Source organism: Chenopodium album, chromosome 23 (assembly GCF_948465745.1).
Source record: "Chenopodium album chromosome 23, dcCheAlbu1.1, whole genome shotgun sequence".
Classification (NCBI taxonomy): Eukaryota; Viridiplantae; Streptophyta; class Magnoliopsida; order Caryophyllales; family Amaranthaceae; genus Chenopodium; species Chenopodium album.
In genome coordinates this window covers 29,143,473-29,156,297 of record NC_137856.1, presented here as the reverse complement: position 1 = coordinate 29,156,297, position 12,825 = coordinate 29,143,473, and the positions used below count along the sequence as shown (strand labels likewise).

Sequence of the window (12,825 nt, the reverse complement as noted above, 5' to 3'; positions counted from 1 at the left end):
TCATCCGTTCTATTTTATAATAGATATTCAAAAAAATAAGCTGATTCAAGATATTTGAGATATTTAAAGCTTGATATGTAAATAATCAGGATTAGGACTTAGGTGTAACCTCAAAATATCCAAGCTCTAAAAGATTGATTGATAAAAAGATTGATTCATAACTTGCAGAATTTACAGTAAATATACTAATAAATAATAGTACCAGGGATCCATTGCTTATGCAATACTCGTAGGAGAAAGAAGACTAATTTTTTGGGGGAAAAAAAAGGCTATCTCAAGATATTTACAACTTGTGCATGCCAACTATTTTCGTAGGTTAGTCTTGGGGGCGGTACCCAAAATCTGGGATTGAATCATGTCAACATTGTTGCCCTTGATGCTCTTCTCTCGACATAATTAAAAAACATGATTAGAGCTTGATATTGAAATAGTCCGAGTCCAAGTGATGCAACCTCACGTAACCATCTTCACCCCCACTGGCAAAACTGCACAATACAGAAAAAAAAACTTGAGAAAATTTTCCATAGAGCTTTGACACAACCTTATAAAGATAACTTCCAATAAAGAGTAGACAGCACTAAACACAGATTAATCTAGCGTGATTATTTACCTTTTCCCATCAGGATTGAAGGCCAAGGCATTCATAGGCCCAAAATGTCCCTTGACACCTCCAATTTCTGCCATGAGGATCTGCAAGCAAAATAACATAAATTAATTATGTTACTGTGAATGTTGGTTTTGAATTCACAACCATCAAGTAATGGGTTAATTAACTAGGCAGAAAACCTCTAATATAGAGTTGTTAGATGTTTTAGTTTTTTGGTTTGCAAAAGCCTCGATACATGTTTGCTGCAAGTCTACTGAGAGGTGTCGAATACCAATTCAAAAGAAATATGATGTTCAATGCTTAAGCTTATAACATACTGATATATCATGTAATCTGATTTATCAATAGAGCAATATGTAAAAAGAGCAAATTATTACTGCAGGCATGAGCATGGAGTCTTACATGTAGGAATTTACATGAAAATGCAACACGTCTTCAAGAAGAGACACAGTTATACTATTGGTGGGCAGTGCAACTCAAAAGTATCAGTAAGCTGAAAAGTCATTCAGCCCCCTTTCATACTAATAACAAATGCAATCTTTCATTCACATATAGTTTGTGTGATTTACCTTATCAAAGAATTTTGCTTCGAACTTTCCTGCACGACCATCTGTAGTCACAGATGATGCATCAATACCTCCTCCAAGCACAACCTGTAGGAAACACAGTTCAAGCAATGTCTAATGCTGTAGGCTTATATAACAAAGGTTTTCATGAGAATATTACAGATTGTACGGGAAAACAAAAGGCTCTGCTGCACCACATGCACATTAAAAAGGTATTCCTACATAACATCATTACCCTCAATAACTCATATATAGGTTCCCACCTCAAGCAGGATAACTGTGAGTCGGATATAAGGAGTCATGATCCAGGCCGTATACCAGTTCACAATCAATAAAAATTGTACATAACTATGAGTCACTTTAATTTCTCCCATCACTAAACTAGATGTTAATAACAAATTGAAGCATATCATTAGGGTATGCAATATATCACTATGCTAACTGCAGTTTAACATAACTATGGTGATACAAGTACAAAGTGAGATATATGATTATCCAGCTGAGGCTTAAGACTCATCAAGTCATCAAACATCCTGTAGTGAAAACCTTTCAAATACCAAATTTCTTGCCCTAAGGAAATATTCCGTGGGAAAACTGGACCAGTACAAATATAGACACCACACAGCTAGTAAAACTGGTAACAAGTTAGAAGGAAAAAAAAAAGAAAATGAAAATTCAAGTAACATACATGGTCCAGTAAAGGAGACATGGCAACAGCATTCACAGGTCGCTCTGTACTGTAGGATTTAAGGAGAGTTAAAGTCCTTGTGTCCCAGAGCTGAAGAAAGAAAACAAACCATGTTAGCACAAAAACAAACAAAAATCAACACAGCAACTTAATTCGTTCAAATATCATGAGATATACAACCTTTGCTTGATTATCCAGAGAGCCAGTAAGGAAATGTGACTTGTCTGCAGATAGACAAAGTGATTTAATAGCTTTCGTGTGACCATTTTTATGGTCCTTTGTAGACATCTTCTCCTGGCCAGTCTGCAATTTGAAGCACTAAAAATCAAACCAACAAACATGGCAAAAGAAGCAAAAAAGAACTCAAGCACACGTAAATCATATAACAGAATTTTAAGGCGCACTGTTCTTTCATGAAGTTCCAAGACTCAAGGCTATGTGGATACAAGTATATAAAAAAACAGAAATGATACAATTGGTAGTTCTACTTACCACAGGATCCCAGACACGGATGATACCATCTTCACCACAGCTGATTATAGTGCTGTTTAGAGGCCCCCAAACAGCTCTATTGATTCTTCCAGTTGGGCCCCTAATGACAAGAACAGGCCTATCACTCTCTGCAAATCAATGTAAACAATAATGTCATCTTTAGGAGCAGATTTCAAGGGAAAAAAGTGAGAAGGAATAAAATTTAATGGATATACACACAAATACATAGACAAGTAATGTTAGCGAAAAGCAAAAAACCTACATGTTGCTCATAAAAAAGAGTTGGTTATTATTTTCAGCTAAAAAAGTAACCTAAGCCTCAAATAAAAACATGTATATCATAAAACAATTACCATGCTAAATGATTAGAAAATGCCCCCAAAGTATCATATGATAAGATCACAAATCTCTTAACAAAAAAAAGCACACATAGCATCATCATACTTATTAAGACCCTTATGGAAAAGTAATTGTTCTTAGTAGATGTTAGTGATTGCACAACCAATTAATTAGATAGATTAAATGTACGAGTAGAAGTAAGTTTTTGAAAAATTACCCCTCTAGATCAACAGTTTATAAATTGTGGTGATTCTAATTGTTAGGAAAAAAAAATATATATATATAATAATAATAATAATAATAATAATAATAATAATAATAATAATAATAATAATAATAATAATAATAATAAATAAATAAATAAATATGAAAGCAAAACTAATTTTAAGCATTCCAATTCCAAAGCACTGTTGTTAGAGTAGAAGCTACCTCCATGGCTCCATCTCTACAAACTAAGCCTTAAAACTCTAAAGGCTACAATTAAAATAACAGTTCAGAGTCTTCAAACATACAGTATACAAAACCAAAAGCCAAGCTTGCAAGGGAAAGAATTGGTCAGTTATAAATAAATGTACAAAACAATATATAATTCCTAGGCCGAAAATGATGTAAACAGTCAGGAAGTCCAGAAAAGTGAAAAACATATGCCACACTTACGTTCATCAATGTCTTCTGCAATACAATACACGTGAATTGCAGAAGTCTTTTCCATAAATGGATCAGTGGTGATAACAGCAAGTTTATCACCAGTTGAAAAATCCACCGACCTTGCAGGAGAGTCAAAATAGAAGGTATACAATTCCTCTCCGGTTTTAAGGTTCCACAACTTTACTGTCTGATCCGCACTGGCAGTAATTAGACGGGAAGAATCCCCTAAAATAAAAGATATCATCAATAACGGGCACAAATTCACAACTTTAAACAAGTGTAGAAACTTTAAACATATTCATGGTGAAATTTAACCAACGTTTAATTTGCTCAAAATTCAGTTAACAGTCCAAAGTTTAAAATACACCAAAATAATATGAAGTTTCATAATAGTCTTCAAGTGGTTTGACTATAATAATGTCATATCGATGAAACAAAACAATTTTATAAGATTTAAATGAAATCAAACCCAAGGCACCCTTATTCAGCATTATTTTTACTCCACTTCCTTCTTCTACAGTTCTAACTTTAACCTTTGCATCACTGCAGCCAATATGACACCCCAAAACACCTCATATACTTGTCCTCAAATGTTCATACATAATACATATTGGAACAAATACCAAGAAACAAAAGTATAAGCAGGATTAAACCAAACTCGAGACAATTTCGAATTTACAAACACTCGAATTGCAAGTAGCAATAATACGTATTGGGTTGGTTTAGAAGTAATCATCTAACCATCTTCTAAGGTCTCTTGTAATCTACCATTTCCATCAACCATATCCTTAGAGTAATAAGTAAGAATATCCAAACCAACCTAAAACCTTAACTTCATATCATAACAAAAATTGTCAAACATGCTCAAATTATTTGATTTTAAAATAGTGGCTGTTTTCACCAATACACAATATATCAATAATCAAAAATTTAAAAAAATTAAAAAATAAAAAAGCTTTATCTGTTACTTGAGATGATTAGTTAAGGTAAACGAACTATTTTATCAAAATAATTTTAACAATAGGAGCAAAGTAGGTTTAGGTATTACGTGTAAAAATTATTTTGAATAGTAAAAGCACGGTATTACGTGTAAAAATTATTTTGAATAATATGTCTGTTTAAGTTATATGATCTCGACCTAAAAGCACGTGTTACAAGTTTATGTTGCAAGTAAATAAAAACGAAGAAAGTAAATCAAGAGTAATAGAGAATTACAAGAGACGTCGCACGAATAAACGGCGCCGTTGTGACCGGAATAGGTACCGAGGCGTTCTCCATTGTCGGCGTACCAAACAGTCGGGTTGTGATCCTTTGCGCAAGAGAAGAGAAGGTCGCCGTCTCGATTGTACTTCAAGAATGTTAGAGGCCTTTCATGCCCCTTCATCAAAATTGGCCTCATATTAACCTAAATTTTAACACTTTATCACACAAATAAGACTCTTATCAACCGAATTTATCAAATCTTGCTGATAAATATCAGTGTAAATTGCGCAATAAAATTATAGCAACAGTATGAATCGTTAAAATTGATTACATTGACAATCGAATATTCAAATTAAACCCTAAATTGTGAAATTGGGTTTCTAAGATTACAACAAAAATCTTACCTTAGAAGATGATTTAATGGAGGAGAGAGAAAGCTTAGAAGATTTTTTAATGGAGGAGAGAGAAAGCTCAGATTCCGCTTCAATGGAGGAGAGAGTGAGAGAACGTACAGCGTATACAGAAGCTCTAAAGGGAGGTAATGTTAGTACAATATGGGAGATTGGGAGGTATTTAAATGTTACGGACGTGATATAAACCGTCGGATCTAAATAATATCAACCGTCAGATTTAAATCATTAAATTAAATTTATTTTTTAGAAAAGGTAAGATAAAAAGACTCTACATGCTCCGTGATTCCGTATGAAACTAAGAAAACCCTGGCCTTTTAGGAGTCAATCCAACTCGAGTTAAGTGAATTAAAAATTTTGGAAAGTAGGGATTAGTATAAGTCATTAAGGCCATAAGTAAAAGGTAGGGATGTTAGTGGGCCCGCCCCATCTCACCCAATGGAGCGAGTATGAAAACTGGTTTAGGGTCTTAATTGTTCACCTTATTTTCACTTATTATAGGTCGGTGTAACAAGGGATCGGGTTTAACTAGTTTTGAGGATTACCCAAGTACAAATCTAATCTAATATATATAAATAAAGTAGGCATTTTTGGAGAGCATTCGGCACGCCACATAAGAAAAGGTATTATTTTGACCAATGAAATTTTAGATTAATAATTTGTTTTAGAATTAAAAAATTCACTCGCCACCTAAGAAAAAGTGACGAATAAGATTTAAGAATTTTGCCACCTAGGTAAAAATAACGAATAGTGAACAATAAAATATAAATTATTTAAAAAACTAATAATTATCTCCCTAGCAATTATTATAAAAATTAGATACTAATAATGTACTTATCGAAACGAATAAAACTAAATCTCATATCACTATGTTTTTCCTTATATATAGAGAGAAATTTAGAAGATTCCCCTTAATTTTTTTAATAGTTCAAAGATTTTAGATGAGACTAACGTTTTTGAAACAGAACAAGTATATAAAAACACGCATTTGCAAAGGACTTATTTTAACCAATAAATAAAATGATTTGCCATATATTTTTTAAAAAAAAAATTAAATTGTCACTTAAGAAAAATTAAAGAATGAGGTTTGAGATTTTAAATTCAAGCGCCACATAAAATAAATAAACCTACGAAAGATAACTTTAGTGTTAAAATTAAAAAAAAAATATCTTATGATATTAGTAATTTTATCCAAATATCCAATGAATGATCTTCATATAAAAAAAATCTTAAATTAATAAAAAGATTTACTAGAACCGTGCATCGCACGGGCTTATATCTAGTTACAACAAAAATAAGTTTTAATGTGTTCAGATAAGTTCATGTAAGTTTAGATTAATTCAAATAAGTTTAAATAAGTTCTGATAAGTGAAAATCAGGTGAATCGAACGCATCCATAGTAAGTGGTGGGCCAGGGATAAGGATAACACTTTGTACTCTCCCTATGACATCCCCCTATAGTCCTATACCTAGATCTATATACTTGCATTACTTTTGAAATTGCAGACTTTTAGGTAGTTTTTAGAGTATAAAGTTTTAGAGGGGAAAAAAAAACAGAGCGCATGTGATATAAGTTAGATAGGGTGAATTGATTGACTAAAAAAAATGATGCATCTAAATTGAAATTTCCATATATATATAAAGTGATACATTTAATTAAAACTAACTTAAAACTTGTGTCATGCATGATAATAAATCCTTTTTTTTTTTTGTAAAATATCTGTAATGTAATTCTTTAATATCAATAATATGAATCAATTTTATTATTACTACTTTTTATAGCAACATCTAGCTAATGCTATTTTGTTTATCTAGAAAATTAAAAAAGAGTCGAAATAATATTTTAGGTAAATGTATATTGAAGAATTATGAACACGAAATAAAAACGAATATATTTGTCATATGTATTATAAAATATTTGGAATGATATTATTATATTTGTATAAGACATTTACAAAAAAAATGAAAAAAGGATATAAAAAAAAAAGGAAGGGAAGTTTTGGAGGAAAAAAGAGCACCAGGATGTGACACGTGTCACTCTCGATGTCTGTTTTGATATCAAGTTATTGATTATTGATGGATGAAGTATTAAAAAATACACCCAAAAAAAAAATTACATTAATAACCACCTCTCAAATCACCCTATTTTGAAATAACTACCCTTTTTTGAATATTTAAAATAACCACCCATTAAAATAAATAAAGTTAGAATTCACAACTCATTGCCTGAGTCCGACCAATTTTCCGTCAAGTAGGCCATTTTATATACTCAGAGCTTGATTAATTTTTCCTCACTTCATTTTTTCATTTTCATAAACCTTGGTTCTCAATTTTGGGTGAAATTCACTGTCGCATACAACAATTAAACAATTGATTCAATAATTGAACATATAATTAGCATTTTAGCAACAATTACTCAAAGCAACAGCTAGATTGATGCTCATTAATAAGGTGATAACTTGTAATTTGGTATGGTTTTAGGGTATCTTTGAACCTTGTTTACTTGATAAAATTGATGTTTTGGTTCACTTTTGCTCTATTACTATGCAATTTTTGTGTAGCCTATGCTTCACGGGTTGCTAGTGTTTTTTGTTGAGTTGTTAGGCCTAAAGACAACCAAGTGAAGCCTATAAATGATGAACCAAGTTGGAAAGCAAGAAAATGATGGAAAGAAGCCAAGGCAAGGGAGCCAAGTCAAGAAAAAGAAGAGACTACAGTGGAGCGACCTCTCAAAAGAGTGGTGTGGCCTCTCCTAAGACGCGGCCTCTCCAGGTCAGTGGAGAGGCCTCTCCACCCCGCTGCTGTAGCTACTGCCTTCCTTGGCAGTTTCAAGGAATTTTGTGAGGAGAAGCCTCTCCAACATCTCTCCAACTGGAGCGGCCTCTCCACATATTTAAAGAGGTCTCTTGATTGCCTCGTTGCTGAACTTCCTGCCTCACTTGGCAGATTTGAAAGAAGAAATGCGGAAAGGCCTCTCCAACATTGTGTCGCGGCCTCTCCACCTTTTTGGAGAGCCCTATGATCTCCACCCTGCTACGGAGCATTCTTCCCTTTTTTCCCCAGTTTGGAGCGGCCTCTCCAAGACATGGAGCGGCCTCTCCAGGCCTTGGAGAGGCCGCGCCCGATAGGTTCTGCGAGCTTTCTATTGCGGAGTTTATTATGTAATTGGGGGTTATAAATAGCTTTTGGGGGCTGATTTTTCTGGGTCTTCTTCCCTCTTAACTCCTTTAGACTTATTCTCTTAATTAGTTCATAGTTTTCCTCTCCCTTGATTTAGTTTCTCAAAATCTCAATCATTTATAAGAATTATTGGAAGTTTGTTCCATCAATTTCAACAATTTCTCAACTTTGAAGTTTATTAAGTAATCTCTTTCCTCTATCTCTTGCTCTTAATTTTCAGTTTTAATTGTCTTGAGCTGATAATTTCTCCCTTAATCTTGTTTATTTGTTCTTGCATGTTTAATCCATTCTTGTTCTATCTCTTTCCTACCTTATTTGAATTCATGAAAACCCTAGATTTAATTGTTAGAGTAATTTTCACCATGTTTGGTGAGTAGCCTCTTAGTTAGGGGTTGGGTGAAAACCCAAGCAAGCTATGTTGGTTGACTTGGATTTATTCATGTTCTACCTTGGATTGATGGTTGTTTGTGCTTGAATTTATTATTGCATGTGTATTTTGATGGCCACAATATGCTCATGTGTTCATCCTTCTTCTCACATCGAAAGATGGGGTTTTGGAGTGAGTCCTTTCTTGTTCAATTGGATTATGCTACTTTCATGATTGTGGATGTTTGGTTTCATTGAGTAGGATGCTCTAGTGTGGTAATTAGGTGAGAAATCCCAATTATTTGTGCCTCATACTAGTTCGGAAAGATCGAGAGACAAACTCGACCTAGAAACCCACTTCCTATCCTTGAGACTTAATCCTTGTCATGTTAGTGCTTAATCTAGAGATTTTCAGTGATTTTCGATTTTTTTTTTGTGACTGTTGTTGGTGAAAACGAATTGAGGAAAAAAAGAATCGAGGCTATGAGTATATAAAATGAAAAAAATAGCCAGGTGGGCCCAATTGATGGAAAATTGTTTGGACTCAGGCAATGGATGGTAAATTCTAACTTTATTTTTCTTTTATGGAGTTGTTATTTTAAATATTCGAAATAAGAGGTGGCTATTTCAAAATAGGGTGGTTTAATTTGAGGGGTGGTTATTTCAAAAAAACAAAAAACAAAAAAAAAAATATTAAATAAATAAAATATAATACTTGGTAGTATGTAGTAAATATAATACTTTGTATTCCGTCAATATATATATATATATATATATATATATATATATATATATATATATATATATATATATATATATATATATATATATACACATATACATATAATAATAATAATAATAATAATAATAATAATAATATCGTAATAGACTTATTGTACCGTAAAGAAAAAACAATTATTTAGACTGAAGCATTAATTTAGTTAGTGTTCTTTCAACGTTGGTAATCATAATACAGAATATGTGTAGTATTGTTGTATAATACTTCGTAGTAAATAAAAATAAAATCAAACAATTGACTATAAAATTTTATAATATTTATTTGACAAAATATTTTAAGAAAAAAATTTAGTGGTTTATAAGTTACTAAAAACAATGATCAAAGTTAGTAATCCGAGAAGTTTTTGCGTAGAACAGACTCACGTGAGTCCGATTTATAATGCACACATTCATTCCCCGCGCAATGCCACTGCCTAGTCCCCTGTCGGCGGTCAGTGACCCTCACCCTCCCATACCCCACCCAATGGATCGTGGAATGACATAGTCCACTTCTGTGAATGGCATGGTATTACATGTCATCGAGGCTAGAGAGTGAAGAAGTTGAAGCAACTCTCTTCGAAGCTCACATGTTTCCTCTCTCCATCACTAGGGAAATTTGAGCTTCTTGAATGAGTTGTCCCTATATAATAATACTTTTGGTGTAACAATTCCTCCAGAAATAGGCCGCTTAAGTCAACTGCGACGTCTCTGGCTTGGGAACAATATCATTAAATGCCACATTCCACCAAATATATCAGCTTACTCAAGGCTCACGGAACTCCAAATCGGCTCTAATAGCTTGGTAGGAAAAATCTTTCAAGAAACTTCAACAACAGTATATATGCCTGACGAATATTGACCAATATTATCTAATACTTGACCAATATTATCTAATTTCTGATACTTATTAGCTAATATCTGACCAAAATTATCTAATTTTCGACACTTGTTATCTATTTTCTGATACTTATTTTCTAATATCTTACTATTTTTTTTTTTGACAAATCTAATATCTTACTATTATTATCTAATGTCTAATAATTTTTTTTTCCTGGTATCATTGGACTCACATGAATTCGTTCTACATAATACTTTTCCTAGTATTCCATATATGAATAATGAAAAAAAGAAGTCAAATATGATAATTAATCTAATATGTATGAATAAAGTAAGCATTTTTGGAGAGCATTTGGAGCACCACATAAGAAAGATAAATATTTCGACCAATAAGAAAAAAAAACTTGTATTTTATTTTTGAATAAAAAATGATATCGCCACATAGATAAAAGTAACGAATTAGATTTGACATATCTAAAATTTTAATGCCATGTAGATTATAATCCACGAATTAAATTATTTTAATGGAAAAAGAATTAAATTAAAAATATAGAAAAGATAAATTTATTAAATTATTTCAATCAATAAAAATAAGATTTGCATTTTATTTTTGAATTAAAAAATTAGATTGCCACATAGATAAAAGTAACGAATTATATTTGACATATCTAAAATTTAATGCTACGTAAATTATAATCCACAAATTAAATTATTTTAATGAAAAAAACTTAAGTAAAAATATAGAAAAAGATACAATTATTAAATCAATACTCAGAGTATAAGAAATCCAAAAAAAAAAAAAAATAGGAAAAGATAAATTTCCAAAAAGATATTTAAATGAATTGAAATTGTTAAAATATCCTACTATTCAAAAATTATCATATTTACAATTTATTTGTATTTAATAAATTCAATTGTACTAAATAAAGTCATATTATAAATTACAGTAAAAAAAATTAAAATTAAACTTTTGTAATTTTGTCTGATATTATTAAATACAATAATAAATTAAATAATTAAAACCTTAGATAAAAAAACCGTGCATCGCACGGGCTTTCATCTTATATATATATTCATGTAATTTGTTAATTTATAAATTGGACTCACGTGAGTCTGTTCTACGCAAAAACTTCAGATTGTATATTCATGGTTCATAGTTCAATTTATTTTGTATCAACTTAATTTGGTAATCTATATGTCATTTACTCTCGCTTTGTACACAGAGGTTTCACTGCACAACCTGAAATTCCTTTTGAGGTTTTTGATACAAAAATTGGTGAATGGGGAACCCTTCCAGTTCCTCCTTTATTCGTTGCTGGTTCGGATACGGTACTGTTATTTATGCACATGCTGTATTTGGTCATTGTTTTGCAATTGAAACATCTAAATAATGTTTTTATTTTGATTCAAAGAAGAATGGTATTGTTCGAGCAACATGATCTCTCATTTAATCAATATTCTCCCTATGACTATACCCTCGGGTCTACCCTGCTTAGAACTCAACGAGCATGGTAGACAACTGTATGTTGGCATTAATCTTCTCATTGAGTCATGTGCGTACCTAGCCGCCCCCGATGGAACCGTTTATGCAAGGCAATATTTGTATCATGTTATTTTTAAAGACATTTTCTCCTTTATCCTTATCCACCCATGCTTAGAAATGTGTTTATTCCTTTGAAGTCGATTCAAGAAAATGTCATTAGAATGTGGGTTTGTTCCATTGTCTCACACAAATGACTTTCCAACTTAAGATACTACTTGTATCATTTTTCTCTGCCAAGATATTTCGTTTCTCAACAACTTATATATAAGATGATTTCTGGAGAATTGCTTGATATCCATGATCATCCTACATACTCCACCTTCTTGGATGTCTTGGCCATTTTTTCAATAGGCCTGCTTTGTTACTTTGAGACATATTTGCTTTATTATTAATTATTTTAAATATTATTGCTATCTTTCCTTTTCGTATATTGATACCTAAGTTTTGATATTGATAAATGCTTTATTGTTATTTCATCTTACACTTTGTTTGTGCATTATTAGTAATTTTGTTGGACATTGTCTCTTTTACAAGTTTAACCCTTTTTCAAAAAAACGTGAAAAAATGCAAGAAAAGAATGGATTGAAAATATTAAAACAGTGAAATAATTAAAGCTAATAAAATAATACCAAATCATACCATTTTCAACTAGAATCTCTAAAGATTGTTGGTTTTTTTTGTTCCAACAACTTACCTACCAAGTTCTTCCTTGAACTTACATATCAAAAAGTTTTGTACAATCTGAAATATTACATAAAACAAAGCTATAAAGTTTGTATGTCATTCTTGTATAAATCACAATTTCTCAGTGACGAATCTAGCATTTTATACGAGTGAGTTCAAATTAAAACAAAATAAAATAAATTATATTATAATTATTTATAAATTAACAAATTACATGAATATATATTTAAGATGAAATTGATACAAAATAAATTGAACTATGAACCTTGAAATTAAATTCATGGTGAGTCCGATTCATGTAATTTGTTAATTTATAAATCGGACTCGCGTGAGTCTATTCAATGATCAAATTTCTCCTCCGTCTTTTTCAAATTGATACAAAATAAATTGAACTATGAATCTTGAAATTAAAACCTCTATTCTTCGATTTTTCCCTCCATCGTCTTTTTTCTCCATGGTTATGTTATACCCATTGTTACCAATAA

The 12,825-nt window shown here is 31.6% G+C and overlaps 1 protein-coding gene and 1 pseudogene across 1 annotated transcript; one reads left to right on the top strand and one right to left on the bottom strand.

Annotated features, from left to right (window-relative positions):
* Positions 1–327: 327 nt before the first annotated feature.
* Positions 328–4,739, bottom strand: LOC145608067 (eukaryotic translation initiation factor 3 subunit I-like). Its single transcript, XM_081663670.1, has 8 exons — positions 4,556–4,739; positions 3,350–3,565; positions 2,354–2,481; positions 2,042–2,164; positions 1,862–1,951; positions 1,177–1,260; positions 611–690; positions 328–485 (listed from the first exon to the last, which is right to left on the bottom strand). The coding sequence occupies exons 1-8, from the start codon at positions 4,737–4,739 to the stop codon at positions 410–412; spliced, it is 981 nt and encodes a 326-aa protein (XP_081519796.1). The 3' UTR covers positions 328–409.
* Positions 4,740–11,295: 6,556 nt separating this feature from the next.
* LOC145607300 (uncharacterized) lies at positions 11,296–12,048 on the top strand (annotated as a pseudogene).
* The last annotated feature ends 777 nt before the right edge of the window (positions 12,049–12,825 follow it).